The sequence below is a fragment of the Cydia splendana genome, chromosome 25, assembly GCF_910591565.1.
Source record: "Cydia splendana chromosome 25, ilCydSple1.2, whole genome shotgun sequence".
Classification (NCBI taxonomy): Eukaryota; Metazoa; Arthropoda; class Insecta; order Lepidoptera; family Tortricidae; genus Cydia; species Cydia splendana.
Genome location: NC_085984.1, coordinates 10,638,593 through 10,656,135, shown reverse-complemented (window position 1 = coordinate 10,656,135; position 17,543 = coordinate 10,638,593). Strand labels below are relative to the sequence as shown.

At 38.0% G+C, this 17,543-nt stretch overlaps 1 protein-coding gene across 1 annotated transcript in view; it reads right to left on the bottom strand.

The window, feature by feature from the left end:
* LOC134802675 (uncharacterized) overlaps positions 1-17,543 on the bottom strand; it is a 30,648-nt gene that overhangs the window by 3,211 nt on the left and 9,894 nt on the right. Inside the window, exons 8-19 of the mRNA XM_063775309.1 lie at positions 16,789-16,842; positions 16,407-16,588; positions 15,392-15,515; positions 13,473-13,541; positions 11,488-11,562; positions 10,918-11,073; positions 9,876-9,963; positions 9,002-9,139; positions 7,389-7,561; positions 6,553-6,769; positions 2,523-2,611; positions 1,819-2,004 (exon numbers count right to left, since the gene is read on the bottom strand). Coding sequence (XP_063631379.1) covers positions 1,819-2,004; positions 2,523-2,611; positions 6,553-6,769; positions 7,389-7,561; positions 9,002-9,139; positions 9,876-9,963; positions 10,918-11,073; positions 11,488-11,562; positions 13,473-13,541; positions 15,392-15,515; positions 16,407-16,588; positions 16,789-16,842 — 1,551 coding nt within the window. The remainder of the gene's footprint in view (positions 1-1,818; positions 2,005-2,522; positions 2,612-6,552; positions 6,770-7,388; positions 7,562-9,001; positions 9,140-9,875; positions 9,964-10,917; positions 11,074-11,487; positions 11,563-13,472; positions 13,542-15,391; positions 15,516-16,406; positions 16,589-16,788; positions 16,843-17,543) is intronic.

The following is a 17,543-nucleotide window of genomic DNA, read 5'->3' as shown; positions in this document are numbered from 1 at the left end:
CAGTACATAAATTGTTGTGACATCGGGTGGGTGCATAGCATGGTTAAATATAGTACCGAATTTCCAGGGGTCCCCGCACTAGGCTAGGCCTGTACCGCGGGAGACCAAGTATGCATTTGTATGTCATGAGTGACAGTTGGAATAGTAGAGAAAATAAATAAATTATAAACTAAAAGTACATTGTTTGATTTGTTTGTTAGTGAAATAAATAACATTATTACAGTTTTACAGAAACTACCTTCCTAGAGAACACAAAATTAGATAGACTACAGCGTTATTATATATAGAGTTGTATAGAGTTAACCTTAAACTACCCTTAAAAGTAGATTTTCAGTCTCCTGGTAGTCCAGTGATAATAACCATTTAAAAAGGAACCGTTTAGCCTCCGATACCGTGCAACGTATCAACCCACTTTGTAACTTTACAGCAGAATTGTAAATCCTAGAGCTAAGAACATCACCGAAACGCCTACCAAATGCAGTGTTGACTGTTGGAATAGGTAATTTAAAAATGCGTTTAGAGAGCAATTCAGAGTAATTTTCCAGGTTAGACGCGTATCTGTGCATTGAGAGGCAAACCTTGTGTATGTAGAGCTGACGGACCGTTAGGACTTCGGCTTCGGCATAAAGGCTTTTTGTTGCATATCTGTAGGGCTTCTTGAGCATAACTTTTAGGACAGAGCGCTGAGCTCTTTCGACAATTAACATAGAGGTTTTGGCAGCACTGCCCCACGCTGATATAGCGTAAGTAGTTATTGACTGGCACAGCGATATGTATATATTTTTTAAAAGAGTCAGATCCGCGGAGTGCCGTAGCTTTTTTAATATGTACATTGTTTTCCTAATAATATAAATAATAAGGTTTCAATAACTGGCCAGCCTTCAATAACTAGCCGCCTTATACTAAAATGAATTCTGTTTATAGGTGAATAGAATTCATTTTTAGTTTAGGGTGGCCAGTAACAAAAACCGGCCAGTTACTGGCGGATTACCCTACTTCCCAAACAAACATCTCTTAACGTCAAATGTGAAGATATCTATTTTTTCTTTTGTACCACGTCGGTGGCAAACAAGCATACGGCCTGCCTAGCGGTCACTGTAGCCTATGGACGCCTACAATAGGGTATTTTCCTACTAGTCAAATCAGTTACTTTTCTAGAACTGTCAAAACGATTTGCTAATATGGAATTTATATGAAACATTACATCGTGACGTCACGGTCAACTCACCTACTTTTTATATTTCTATCTGATTTATTAAATAGAACTTGTGTTTAAAAATAACGCCTATCTGTGTTTTTCTAATAATTATCTGGTGCTTTATTTCATGCATGGTGTAAAATAATTTATTTTAAATACAGTATAATACCCTATTCTACGGGTGCTAAATGCGCGTTGCTTACCCTTTAAAAATTTGTACACTCCTCTTTTTAGCCCATACTATAGCCCCTCGAGAAAACCTCGGTTCAAGAGAAAGAGAGAGAGAGAGAGAGAAAGAGCTCGACATTCCACAGTTAAACAATAAGTAAAAATAAAAATAGCAATTTGAATCTACGAATATAACGAGGGCTTCCGGAGGTCGCGGGTTCCAACCCCGGCTCGTACCAATGAGTTTTTCGGAACTTATGTATGTACGAAATATCATTTGATATTTACCAGTTGCTTTTCGGTGAAGGAAAACATCGTGAGGAAACCGGGCTAATCCCAATAAGGCCTAGTTTCCCCTCTGGGTTGGAAGGTCAGATGGCAGTCGCTTTCGTAAAAACTAGTGACTACGTCAAATCATGTTATTAGTTGTCATGAAGAAGAAGAATACTTACGAGGGCGGCTTAAATTCCACAGCGAGCCCCCGTGCCCCCTTAGCCTCCAACAAGGCCCCCAACATGGCCTCGAACACCGGGGCCTCGGCGCCGTACAGGTTGAGGCACCGGTCCCTGTTGTTGAGGTGCACCACCACACTGAGGAAGAAAGTTCTTATGGGCATTGCGATGCCGCCTTCCTCATATCTGGGAAATATAGAAAGAAAGAAAAGTAAATTCCACCAGCCAAAATGAGGAAACAAGAAAAAAATTGCATCTAATTATTTTGGAACTTTATTTAAAACCAACATAAACATTAATTAATATCAAACTTACAATAAAAAGTTACCTAAAATTAAAACTACCTACAAAACTACAACTAATACCTAAAAAAGTATTATTATTATTTTGCCACTCTTGTGAATAAAATGTCACTTTCTCATTAGTTTTTGAAGTATCAAGAGAGCCTTTAGACAGGTGTAGTGAAACAAAATATTAATAACCAGATTGTGAGGGACCGTGCGCGTTGGAGGGTCTGCCATCTTGCGGTCTTATCCGGAAACATATGTGTATATGTACATTGCCAAAGCGAGTGCTACCATCTACCGCTCTCGTCGGTATCACCATGCAATAAGTAATTGCTTATGTATTATTTTACGTTAACTATGAACATTGTATGTAACTAAACTTTTAATGGCACTATTTTTAAATAGTGCATTACTTACTTGAATGTAATCTGATCCCACCAGTCCCAGCTCAGTGCTTCTGCCAGTTTCGTCAGAAACACCAACCGAAGCGCTCTCTTCCTGATTGCCTGCAATATTAATTATCTATCGATCTTTTTCAGGTTTTAATAATACGAGTATTAACACAAATTCATCATCCTCATCATCTCAGCCGACGTCCACTGCTGGACAAAAGCCTCCCCAAGGATCTCCACAACGAACGGTCATTCGCTGCCCTCAACCAACAGTTTCCCGCGACTTTTACCAGATCCTCGGTCCATCTAGTCTAGCGCCTTCCCACGCTGCGTCTTCCGGTACGTGGTCGCCACTCGAGAACCATTCTGCCCCATCGGTTCTGCGAGCAATGTGGCCCGCCCACTGCCACTTAAGTCTGGCTATAGGGTATTTTCCTACTAGTCAAATCAGTTACTTTTTTAGAACTATTAAAACAATTTGCTAACATGGAATTTATATGAAACATTACATCGTGACCTCACGGTCAACTCACCTACTTTTTATTAACCGGTCAGCTAGTTAATTGAATTTGGGTAGTTTAAAAAAAATTGAAATGGGTACTAAAATTAATAGTTTGGCAACAAAAACGGAGCCTCAAAATATATCAATATGAGTTGTATTTTAATGCCGTTACAGCTTTTGATTATTTTTAGGCAGGTACCAAGTATTTATTTGGCAACTGAATTATTATATTGGAGACCATTTATGAAGCACATTTTAAAAAGAAAACGGCTATCTATATTAATTCAGAAATGAAGTTCTTTTAAAATATTTTGTTTGGTCATTACACGGTCAACCTAACACGCTCCTCCTCGCTTCGCTCGTCGTCGCACCTATCTGTTGACTCTAGCAGAACACGGTGGTAACTATTGAAATTAGTAATTAAAAATTAAAAGATCTAATGGTATAATGGCCATTAGGCGTTTCATGATTAGAAATTTCGACTATAAGTATACTGACCATTACGTATTGGTAAATTAATTTGAGGTGTTTTGTGTAAAAAGTGACCAATATTCATTAAATTTAACTGCTTTCGTGTTAAATACTACCTAGCTGAAACGACGTGCTCAGTTATGACTATAGTTGATTACTTAGGTGTGAACAACTAGATGACAACTAAATTTTATGATCGCTTTACAATATTAGTTGCCAACCTATCAATTCAAGTTCCCTTTAACCTTTTGGCCGCCGGACCTAGTCCGCAAAGACGCTCACTCACACGCCAGAGCAAATTTTAAGTAAACAACTAATAAAAAGTTTAGGGATTGCAAATAGTAATATCGATATTTACAATTTATGGTAAAAATCTTCTCAATTTGGCTTTGTTCTTAACCAACTTTAATTTATTTCGAAAATGCCAAAAATTAACATATTTTTTACACACGACAATGTTAAAAATAAAGGTCTTTATCATTAAAAACAACCACTAAACAATATCGATTCATGACGTAATATCACCGCACTAGGCAGTAAGAGAAGTCTTTTATACAAGACAACGGCGCGCATGGACTGTCCGCAGTGCACACCGACAAGGACTGTTTCCGCGCGGATTAAGTAATAATAGTCTCTAGGTCAACGGCGTAAGCGTTTGTCGGTACGTAAACTTTATAAGCGTAACGTTAGAGCCGCGCATCGTGTGTCGATAATATAAATGTAAGTACCGGAACTGCATTGGGGAAAATTACACGTGGGTTAATTGAATTGTCAATGAGTGAAGAACAATAATATTGGAAAAGGGTGGGGATCGGAAATGTTCGGGAATGCATGTTTCACATTCGACATGTTCCTTAGCTTCTCAGTTCGCGTATTACATCCTCCCTACCATGTCAATCTTTCGTCAATTTCAAATATATAACATTCTCATAGTTGGGCGACACTGACTAGTCCTAGCGTCCGCCTGTACCATTCTTGTGCGAAGCGGTCACTGCAGGGTATCACTCCCCGCTACACTATCATCTTAAAATGAATCTTTTGTTCTGCAAATAAACCACAAGGACAGATTTACTTGTCTGACTCTACTATCAACAGCTGAAGAAGCTCCCTGAACTTCAGCTATAGTTATGCCTGTCTCTCTCGTCTCGTTTTACGTATTCTAGTTACGAGCCCCGATGCACATGTTTTCGTCTAGTGAGACCATTTTTTGAGGTTCTCGCGTTTGTTCAAAAATAATGTTTTAGTTTTAAAATTACTAATATTTAATGCTTATACTAATGTAATTTAATTTTATATGGTAATACTCTGCAATAACTAAATCCAAATACAAGAAATACCGTTTGTACTGAAAGAAAACATAACGAGTTTTATTTTTTTTATTGACGGGTAGGATTGCAACATATGTGAAAAGGGCTATTACTAGTACCAATGTATTGACAATTTTGTTTCGAGCCCATGCATGCAGCAGTGCTGTAGGAGGACAATACGATTTGGACAACGTTTTTGAAAAGTACGTTTTTTCAGCAATAAAAGTCTCATACAATTTTATTATACGATCAAAATAAACTACATTAAACATTACTATTATGGTTCCCATTACTGGGTTATTTTATGTTCATGTGTAAAATATATTAGAATTAAACAAAATTGTTGCGTGGAACTTGACGATAGGCTTGAGTCGGTCCTGAACTAAGAACTATTAAGAATGAAATCCCATCAAGGACCGAAAGGAACTAAATCTTTTTGCACGCTCTTAATCGGTCTTTAGGTCCTTTAGTTCAGTGGGATTCGAGAGCGCTTGACTGAGTGAAACGTAAAATGGACGGAACGAAACGGTTGTCAATGTCGCTGGCACGAGTGTGAACGAGATGAAAGAACGACGTGACACTCCTAAGCCCGTAAAATATGAAGGAAAATCAAATATTTTTCGACATATTTGATATTTTTTAATTATGTTATGATGTTTTAATTTTTAATATCGACATATCGTATCGTACAAGTTAAATTGTATTCAGTTACCAAAGATTGGAAAGAAACCAATGAAAAATCGACTCCTATTCATTCCCGGCTCTCAACGACCGAACTGAACTAAAGGAACTAAAAGACCGAACTAGTTCGTTTGACCGATTGACCGAGAGCGGAGCGCTCTCTGTAGTGACCGAGCAGGCACAAGCCTACTTGACGAAATAATTTGCATCGGGGCTCGTACTAGTTACCACCAATTGGCATATAACAAGTGTTCAAATGCTTAAATAAAACCAGATTTGCTATTTCATATTTATTTTGAATATTCTCATATCGAGTTAACATTCCCATCCCTAGCTGTCTTGTATACAAGACAACGGCGACGAGGAACATGAAAAAAGTTGAAATCTGGAGCGATTATTTTGATAGCCTTATTATAAAAGAATGGATTTATATAGCAGCTTTAAATGCATTTTTTTTTAAACAAAGACCTAAATCATTAACATTAGTGTAAAAAAATGTATAATTGACATTTGTTGAATTTTTTTTTGTCTTACAAGACAACGGCGCCAGTGTATCGTTCTATCGTTGTCTTGTATACATGCCAACGGCGGTCAAAGGGTTAATTTTTTTGGGTGGCATGATTTTGCTGCCGGTTTTTTAATAATTATGATGCTTATATTTGAGGCTAATATATATTTATTGGCGCTAAAATATTAATGCACAGCCAACTTATATTATTATATGCCCAATGAAATTTCCTGTTTAATATTTTAGTTGCCCGGTTAATAATAAGCCCTTTTTATATTTCTATCCGATTTATTAAATAGAACTTGTGTTTAAAAATAACTCCTATCTGTGTTTTTCTAATAATTATCTGGTGCTTTATTTCGTGCATGGTGTAAAATAAATTACTTTAAATATAGTATAATACTAATACTCTATTATCTGAGCTATGTCGACAACTTTGGTTCTCCTGCGGATCTTCTCATTTCTGATTCGATCACGCAGAAGGAATACCACCACATGATTTTGAACTTAGTTTCAAAGTGATAGGGTTCAACTTTGCGTAATTTCTGATACCCCTTATAAATGGTTAAACGTTTTAAATAGGTACCTGCGGAGTAGCCGCGACTTCCATCTGAGTGATATCTATGAGCGGTATGACCCTCGACACGTCAGCTTTAGTGATGACAACGTCTACGGCAGCCTTAGCTTTGGGGGCAGTAGGGCTTGGTTGGGGCTGAGGCTGGCTCTGAAGGGGCTTCGGTTTTGGTATTTTGATGTTGAGCGCCCGCAGCGGCCGGTCGAGGAGCTTCTGTAGGGTCACTGTTCTGTGAAATAAAATTCAGCTTTTATATAGATAGTATAGTGTCACGATTTAAACATTTCTGATGAGCAGACATAGAAGTTTTTGTGGCAAAATAAAGTGATTGACAAAATGAAATATCGACATGTCTGTTATCGATGTTACCTTAACGTTATGTATGTACTTAGATATTTATTACAAATTATGTACCGCTTTGTACTTGATTTAGGAATTGAAATTTCTCGGTAAGTTACCTACAGCAAGTAGAAGTTGCATATTTTAAATATTAATCTATGACTTAATTGACTTATCGATAACAGATTTATCGATGTTTCATTTTCTCAAACACTCGTTTTTGCCACACAAACTTCTATGTCTGAACATTAGTATTTAAGTCCTGTTACTAACACTTATATAGGTCTTGCCTGAATTAAATTATTATTTAATTTTTTTTTAATATTTATATCACAACGGTTACACTCGCTTGTATTTTTAGTACTAGAGCCTGAGGAAGGACCCCCGACGGGTCCGAAACATCCATTAACGACTAAAAATACAAGTGAGTGTAACCGCGTAAGTGAGAGTGATATAAATATTTTATCTTAGAGCTCTATAGCTCACAGAGCCACTAGTAAAATACTTACTTGAGATCTTTAGAGATGTCTCCTCTAAGCTCCATAGTAGGGTAGTCCGCTAGCCTGGTGTATATCCTCGCTATGTACTCGTTTTCCTTCTCAGTTAGTTGTATGTTGTGGCGGCCGTTCACTGACGTCAGGAGGCAGTGGAGGAACTTGCGCTCTCTCTCTACGAGGGGCTCCTGGAGAAATATCAAGAAATTAATTTATAACAAGCAGAAACGTGTCTTTAACCTTTTGAACGCCACAGACGGCAATTGACGTCGATCGTTTTTTGATTAAAATCTACTGAAAAACATCCCACTTTTAGGTTGGCATTATTTATTCACAAAACTAAATTTTACCCCCGTGGCGTCAGTGGCACGGCAAATGGATGGCGCGTTTGGCGTTCAAAAGGTTAAGAAGTATAACAGTCTTACGGTAGATGTCGCTAGGGTCCCCTAGACCCATATGGTGGAAAGATTCGCTGGCTATGGATAGTATGTGTTGTTATAGCGGCAACAGAAATACATCATCTGTGAAAATTTCAACTGTCACTGTCACGGTCCATGAGATACAGCCTGGTGATAGACAGACAGGCAGACGAACAGACAGGCCAGACGAACAGACAGACGAACAGACAGACGAACAGATAAGTCTTAGTAATAGGGTCCCGTTATTACCCTTCGGGTACGGAACGGAACCCTAAAGAAAACAAAACTAAACTTGGCGAAAATATTAGGTAGAACTCTTATAAAACTTTGAATGACCGTACATATCGCCGCTATACTTACTCAACCTCGTATCTGCAACACTCATTTGAAGACAAAAACACCCTTATTCCGAATGAAAGAAAAGCGACATTTCCATCAAATGATTTTTGCAGATATGAGGTTGAGTAAGTATAGCGACGATATGTCAGTAACAAAAACTATCTATGTAATTTGTATTTATTTTTTAAAACCTTCAATCATTTGGCGGTACGGTATGGTATGAGGTAAATTTGACATCACGCAACCGGTGACAACGCAATATCATGCTAATATCGAGCTGGTCTGAGTATGCGCTGGTGGCCTAGCGGTAAGAGCTTTCAGTCCGGAGATCGCCAGTTCAAACCCCGGCTCGTACCAATGAGTTTTTCGGAACTTATGTACGAAATATCATTTGACATTTATCAGGTGCCGTTCGGTGAAGGAAAACATCAATAAGATCTAGTTTACCCTCTGAGTTGGAAGGCCAGATGGCAGTCGCTTTCGTAAAAACTAGTGCCTACGCCAGTTTTTGGGATTCGTTGTCAAGCGGACCCCAGTCTCCCATTAGCCTTGCCACGGCTGAGCTTGCCAAGGGTCTCCATTGTTTCCTATAAAGTTTTAAGTCATAATGTATTGTTTGTCCGTATTTTCGTTAGTCATAATTTGGTTTTTCTCAGAAACGCGTAACTTTTCAGGATTGCCATAAATCAAACCTAACCTAACCTATCTATAGGATAACCTTACGAAAATCCTGAAAAGTTATCGGTTTCAGAATTATGACTAATGATTGTCTGACAATCATTACATTATGACTTGCAATAATTATATCAAACAAAGGGATCCGGCTTGGCCAAAGATCTGCTGGTCTCTCATTCTCAGTCTAGAATGTACCTTGAACACGATCTCCTTCTTCCACTCGTCATGTAACAGGAAGTCGAGCAAGTTATGGAGCAGCATCAGTCTGAAGTCGATCGGCTTCCGAGGCACTAGTTTAGGAGGCGGCACGTGACCTAGCCCGCCTCGTTTAGGCTGCGAACAAGATATATTGAGCACTATAAATATCTGGGAGACCGAGCGTTGCTCGGAAAATATATAAAAACTCAAAAATGCCCGTTTTCCCAGAGATAAGACCTAGCTAGATCGATTTTTCACCCCCAAAAACCCCCATATAAATTTCATCGAAAATCGTTAGAGCCGTTTCCGAGATCCCCGAAATATATATATAAATAAAAATACAAGAATTGCTCGTTTAAAGATATTAGATTAGATTTACAATAATTTACTTTATGTTTGCCCTTAGTTGAGCAGGGTAGTTGACTGACTAGTCAAATCCATTTATTTTTAAGAACTGTCAAAACGATTAGCCACTATGGAATCTACATGAAATACAGAACAATGACGTCACGGTCAAGTCACCTACTCTTTATAATTTAATGGGATTTATAAAATAAAAATTGTGTCTGGAAATAACTGCGGTCTAGGTTTCTCTAATATTTTTGGTGCTTTATTTCGTGCAGTGTCTCATTATTTACATATTTTAAATAGAGGCAACCTCCTTATTAGTGAAAAAACTTTCAAGTACCTGTTGATATATCAGCCATGTACCATATTGGGTTCCTCCAATTGAGGACGGATTTAAATCTTCTCGGGCAGAGGTGTGAAGCTCGAAGGTGACCAAGTTTATAGTACAAGGGTAAATAAAATAAGTGCTTTCACCCGAGTTAAGCTTCATTAATTCCTCTGTTGTAATTAATTACATACACACCTGGTCAATGTTCGGCATGACGGGCTCCATGATGCCGTCGCCTCGAGCTCCTAGCGCTCCGCCTCGCCACCCCATCATCATCATCATCCTGCCACAAACAACTGTGTTACCATCAACAAACACACTGTATTTACATATAAAAAGGAGGGGTCTACATTCCAAGATAATCTCAACTTACTCAATAGGGTTTATTGAGTATTTGACTACTAGTCAAATCAGTTATTTTATTCGAACTGTGAAAACGATTTGCTACTATGGAATTTATATTTATTTATCGTATGGCATTACAATTACTGGATTCAATTTAATTATTAATCTAGAGATTGAGGTTTGCACTCTTCAGACACTCGATGGCCCTTTCACTGAGGTTCGCGAGGTCTTCAATCCGTTCCTTGAATTTGGTGAGAGGGCATTCCAGAACAATGTGTTCGACCGTCTGCTCAGGGTCACCACACACGCGCTGAGGGGAGTCACACCAGCCCCATTTATGCCAATGGTAGGCACAGTTTCCAACGCCTGTTCGAATGCGGTTTAGTTGACTCCATTTAATTACCCGGCGCGGTTTGTCGAAGCCAGGTGGACGTCTATTTGGGTTAAGTGTGAAAAGTTGTTCACCCTTGAATGGGGTTGGCCGGTGGTAGTTTTTAACAGATGGCGCCATCATAGCTTGCCCTGTCAATCCCTAGAAATGTGTCAAATTTTTGTTTTTTTAAAACCTTGGATGCCAGCCCTTTAAGCCAAATCTCATAGAATAAGGGGCAACCTATGATGGTGTCTAAAAATAACTTCTGTCTACGTTTCCTTATTAATCTTCTGGTGCTTATTTCATGCATGATGTAAGATAATTTATTTTAAATACAATCAAATACCCTTTAGTGTTTCTTTTAAATAACGTACCTCATCCCGATATCATCTCTCTACAGGTGTGAACAAGTTTTCAAGTAACTTCGCCGTTCGCCTGCTCATGCTGCGGCCGCGCTCTTGCTTTGGTTCCTTGTCTGTGGTCAGGTCTATGTCTGTGGTAAGGAGCTGATGTACTAACCTCATCCCGATATCGCTCTCGACAGGTGTGGACAAGTCTTCAAGCAGCTTCGCCGTTCGCCTGCTCATGCTGCGGCCGCGCTCTTGCATTGATTCTTTATCTGTGGTCAAGTCTATGATGTCTGTGGTAGGCTTCCCGCCTTTTTCGAATTGTATTCTGCGGGAATAGGATACGCTGTCGAAAATCTTTGTTTTAAAGAAAAAACGATAAATTAGATACTACAGCCTGGCAAACTGTTTTTGTCAGTAGAAAAAGCACTAAGTTTTTAAAACGTAGGCGCAAAGACACAGAATAAATAATAGTACTAACGTACAGAAAGGACACTTCCTACGAAAATGAAGTTTGACAGCGATTCAGGGTCGAATCATGTTGTCCCTTTCTAATGTATGGCACTATCCCTTTTGGCTATTTAGGGTTGACAAAATTCAAGTCATTATCTTAGTGTCTCCCCACTGGTAAAGGGTCGAAAAGTACAAATCTTTTCTTTTTCGCCCCTTTTATTCCCCCAAACGGACCATAATGTAAACTGAGAGTAAGTGAAAGAGGTAGATAGTTAAATAATGAACTCACAATCTGTCTCTACTCAAAGATCGCTCTCTCGTTTTCATCGGCACCATCGATTTGCTTCTGGCTCCCGTTGCGACGCTAAAATTACAAAAAAACCATGAACTCAAAAAGGTTAATGCCGATCGAAAAGTAAATCTAATTCGAATTTGGATTATGTACAGTTGTACACTTAAAATGTGACGTTTTCAACCAAAAGGTACCACATTGTCGGCTATAAAGTAGAGATGCAACGGATAGTTGTTTGGCCGGATATTCGGCCGGCGGAACTATACCTACATTTCGGTTTTTTAGGTGCGAATTGTGCAGGTTTTGAGCTGTTTCCTAGTGACTGTTCGTACGGACTCATTTCTAGGTTCGAAATGAGTGCGCGTGCAAGTCAGTGGAATGTTTAATTGTTTTAAAATAATAAACGAGTACGATTATGACCGTCACTGTTTCTTAGATCCAATTTGTTTACTCCGAAATCAAGCAATGTTACTATCTGGTATCCGGCCGGATAGTAGGTCACTATCCAGTATCCGGCCGGATAGTAGGTCACTATCCGGTATCCGACCGGATAGTAAAATATTGGCCGGATAGGGCGGATACAGGACAGTAACCGAATATCCGGTGCATCTCTACTATAAAGCTTGATTTCAAACTAGGGATTGCAATCCGGTCCGGCGGATCCGGTAATCCGGCCGGATCCGGCACTTTTTAGGAGCTACCGGATCCGGTTGAAATCACCGGATCCGGGAAAATAGAAAAAAAGACCGCACGCAGCACCCACTGCGGGTTTTAAGTGAGATAAAGGCGACGGACAGAAGAAAGAAGTTAAACAGAATAAAGAACGAATGAAAAAATCCAAATTTAGTAAAATAAGAAGATATTTAATATGACGATGATTGAGAACAGAAGAGGATTTCCTCTTCTTTCATGTTAGTGGCACGAATCGGCACGATACGACGATTACTTAAATAATTAGAAGTAAACATTAAAGGATGGAGATGCCATGGAAGGCACTTGTAACGACCGGTCTGGCCTAGTGAGTAGTAACCATTCAGTGACCCTGCCTATGAAGCCGATGGTCCTGGGTTTGAATACCGGTAAGGGCATTTATTTGTGTGATGAACACAGGTATTTGTTCCTGAGTTATGAGTGTTTTCTACGTATATAAGCATGTATTTATCAATATACTATACGTATATATATCGTCGCCTAGTAGTAGTAAACTAGAGCTAGCTAGTACCCATATTACAAGCTTTGCTTGGTTTGGGGCTACGAGTAGGTCGATCTGTATAAAATTGTCCCCAAATATTTATTCATGAATGATTTATTTATTTATAAAACTATTTTCACGGATAAAAAATGAATGCAAGATAATATTGGAACGCATTTCATACAATTTTGGTTAAAAGTAAAATATCTTGTTACTAGAATGGATGTCAGCGTTACAAATAATTCCATCAAAGAACAGTTAGGAAAACTTTTCCTTTCAAGGAGTTCCATTTCCCATCCCATAATTATCCCATTAACAGGCTTTGGAATCTAATCAAATTTATATTTTTATTGTAAACGTATAAATTTGAGCAGAATGTGAATGATTAAATATAATTAAATTAATAAATGACTTAGATTTCATATTTTATTTTTAAATTGAGATTGACTATGTGACACTTAGTTGTATTTTATTGTTAAAAAGTTATTTCTTATTTTCTTCAAATTGTTGTTTTATGATTACATTTGTAAAAATACCCTTTGTTTCTCATATAACGCATCCTTATACCTAACCGGATCCGGTCCGGCCGGATCCGGCCGGATTGGGTCCAAAATCCGGCCGGATCCGGCCGGATTGAAAATCAATCCGGTTTGCAATCCCTATTTCAAACTGAAGCTATATGGAAATAGTGCCTTATTGACAACTGACAATAAGTACCCTGTTGACTGAAAATGGCACAAACAATGAATAAATATTTAAAAGCCGAAGGGTTATTTATTTATTTACTTACTTTGGCTGGACTTTTGGTGGCACTGGAGCGGGTGTAGCAAATTTTGGCGTTTTCTTTAATGTTATGCTTCTGAAATCAAAATACCAACTGTTAATATTAATTCTCATACAACAATTATTATTTATCAATATTTTCTTTGATTTTTAAGAGAGGTATGGACAACGTAATGTCTTCAGGTTCAAGTCAGGAGCAGGCTAACTGGGGAGTTACCTTCACATAGAGAAGACGAAAAAGGTTTACGTCACACAAATGGTGCCAATTTTATAAAAAACTGCTGAAGTGCGATTCGGACTCGCGCACGAAGGGTTCCGTACCATTACGCAAACCCTAAAAACCGGCCAAGTGCGAGTCGGACTCGCGCACGAAGGGTTCCGTACCATTACGCAAAAAAAGGCAAAAAAATCACGTTTGTTGTATGGGAGCCCCACTTAAATATTTATTTTATTCTGTTTTTAGTATTTGTTGTTATAGCGGCAAAAGAAATACATCATCTGTGAAAATTTCAACTGTCTAGCTGTCACGGTTCATGAGATACAGCCTGGTGAGTGGTGACAGCCAGACGGACAGACAGACAGTGGAATCCTTCTTAGTAATAGGGTCCCGTTTCCCTTTGGGTACGGAACCCTAAAATCGAACGGATTATTCGGTACATCTATACAACATTTATGACATTTTAAGTAAATGGTACCTACCACATTGCCGATCGGTGAGAAATACGACTTATTACTTACGGGTGTGTAATGCTTAATATAATTATAAAAAAAAATCGGGCAAGTGCGAGTCGGACTCGGACACGAAGGGTTCCATGCCATTATCTATAAAAACGGTTACCCATCAGAGTACTGACCCCACCCGACGTTGCTTAACTTCGGTCAAAAATCACGTTTGTTGTATGGGAGCCCCACTTAAATCTTTATTATATTCTGTTTTTAGTATTTGTTGTTTATATAGCGGCAACAGAAATACATCATCTGTGAAAATTTCAACTGTCTAGCTATCACGGTTCGTGAGATACAGCCTGGTGACAGACGGACGGACGGACGGACGGACAGCGAAGTCTTAGTAATAGGGTCCCGTTTTACCCTTTGGGTACGGAACCCTAAAAACTATCATACATTTGTTATAACGCCATTTTATATATTATTTTATGTTATAATGTAATTTTTATTATACGTTTCCTGTGTTATATTGTGATTTCATCTAAACTGTCATTGCTATAATGCCTATTGTAATATAATTTATAAATAGTATATAGACATATTTTATAATGACATTTGTTATATTATATTTTTGTCTAACGTAATACTTCATACAATTCTATCAAGCATAAATACATATATTGTATAACATTTATTGCCATATTTCATTCAATAATAAGACAATAACGTAAAGTTTTACATATTTTTTATAAGTAGTACACAGGCCTACTTCTTTTGCTAGCTATTTTATTCTAGGGAGGTCGCAGTTCTAACCTAACCTAACCATTTCTTTCATGGTTTTCGATTCTGCGGGGCCCGCAGTTCAAACCTAACCTAAACCACTTTGTTGATAGGTATTTTATTCTACGGAGAGTCAAAGTTCTAACCTAACCCTGCTTTTGCTAGGTAGTTATTCGTTTGTGCGGAGTCGCAGTTCCAACGTAACCTAACCCATTTATGTCATTCAACTATTATGCCACACAAACAATTTATGATGTCACTTGTTATAATATATAATATGCTTTAGAGTATGTAATAATTATGGCAATGTATATTAAACCAAGTGTAAATGTACCTTATGAGCATTATACCAATTATAACATTATGTATACCGTTAATTAGGTATTACGGTACTATGCCATTTATTACGTTATTCAAAATAACGATATAACAAACTATAATATATGTAATTATAACAAATGTAATGCACCCATTACTTACCTCTCCTTATCGTTGACGCTCGTAGTTATCTTACAGATGTTGGCGGCTTCGTTGATACTGTAGTTGAGCCTCCAGAGCAGGTCCCGGTAGTGCGGGTCGAACAATTCGCGTACCTTGGTGGAGCCTGTGCGAAACCATACCGGTATTCAAACTGGGCCAATACAATAAATGCAGATAAATGTTACCTAATAGACTAGCCTAAAATATAATAGAACTATACACTGTGGCCAAAAAATCAGTGCATTCCCGTTGCCAGGGAGGTTTTGGGATAATAGCAAGTTTTTTCTCTCTCTCTTTCTTCCTTGCCGTATCCGGCAATGGCGACTCCATCAACAATTCTTATCCGGATTATGAAATGCCCTTATGTGGCTCGCAAAACCAAACTTTCGTCTTGAAGATGCGGTCACACGATGCAAGCAACGATGCACGATGATAGCAAGTTTTACAATGGGACCAACCCCGAAATCGCAAAACGGAACGCTTATACACAATAGTTATACCAAACGGAAGTTCCAACTTAACGGAAACGGAGCTCCGTAACATCCCTGGTCCAAGGACAGGGTCTCTATTGTTTCCCAAATAGTTTTAAGTCATAATGTATTGTTTGTCCGCATTTTCGTTAGTCATAATTTGTTTGGTTCAGAAACTCGTAACTTTTCAGGATTGCCATATAACTTACCTAACCTATAGAATAACCTTACGAAAATACTGAAAACTTAACTTAGGACTAATGATAATACGACAACATACATTAATGATAATATACTTACATTATGACTTAAAACTTTATGTCAAACAACGGGACCCCGTCCTTACAAGGTATATACATGACATACAATATTGGATAAATGAAATGAAAACATTAATTTAGGAAAAATATTCGTGGTAAACATAGGAATAAATAGAGCTAAAATCTGGTAAAATATTTAGTATGACAAATACCGGTAATTTACCGGTTTACTAGTATATTCTACAAGTTTTTACCGGTTTGCATATTCCCTAAGAATGAACTGACCTGCCAACTGTCTAATATTCTTAATAAAGAATATTTCTTCTTCCTTCAGTTGCCTGAAAGTGCGACTCACGAACCTCGCATCGTCCGCAAACTCCGTTAAACGAATAATTGTTTGTTTGAAGAATGGCTCCGTTATATTTGTGAGAAGCTCTAGTGGTGGAAGGGCCGAAGATTCGTTGTCTCTGAAAGTTATAATATGATTAAATACCGGTATTACATTATATCGTTCAAAAACCGGTATCATTTTTTTGCAATGCATTCGGTAAACGATTTGTACTTGGTAGGGTACCGGAACTTAAGGTCATTACCGGTAACTCACCAAGTACCGGTACCTCATTGGCGCAACAATCGCGGAGCGTGATGGTAAAGTACTTATACTTACGGGGATGTTGAAAGTGCTCCAGCAGATTTTTGCATTTTAATCCATGTTATACTTCTGAAAAATAATAAGAGAAGTAGTACCACTGTATATATATTGTATGTAAATAAATGCTTTGTAAAATAATAAAAAAAAAATAAAAAAAGTTACATCGAAGTTTGCTATTACAACAGAACCCTTAAGAATTATAAGAATACAAAAAATAAGTGTTCTCATTTATTTTTTCTGTTCCCGAAAGTTGAAATCATTAGTATTAACTATAAATGCCCTAAATTTTAATATACTTATCTAAAAACTATATCGGTACGGGACAGATTACGATTAGTCACAACCAGAAATTTTACTCCACTTACTTATTTGACATATATTTTAACAGTATACATTATTATGAAGACCTTTGGCCTAGTGGGTAGCGAGTTTTTTACCCTGCCTATGAAGCCGATGGTCACGGGTTCAAATCCCGGTAAGGGCAGTTATTTGTGCGATGAGCAAGGACACTCGTATTTATTCCTGCGTCATGGGTGTTTTCTATGTATTTATATATTATATATATCGTTGTCTGAGTACCCACAACACAAGCCTTATTGAGCTTACCGTGGGACTTAGTCAATTTGTGTAATAATGTCCTATAATATTAGGACTAGATCGATTTATCGCCCCCGAAAACCCCCATATAGCAAATTTCATCGAAATCGTTAGAGCCGTTTCCGAGATCGCCGAATATATATGTATATATTATATGTATATTTATATATATG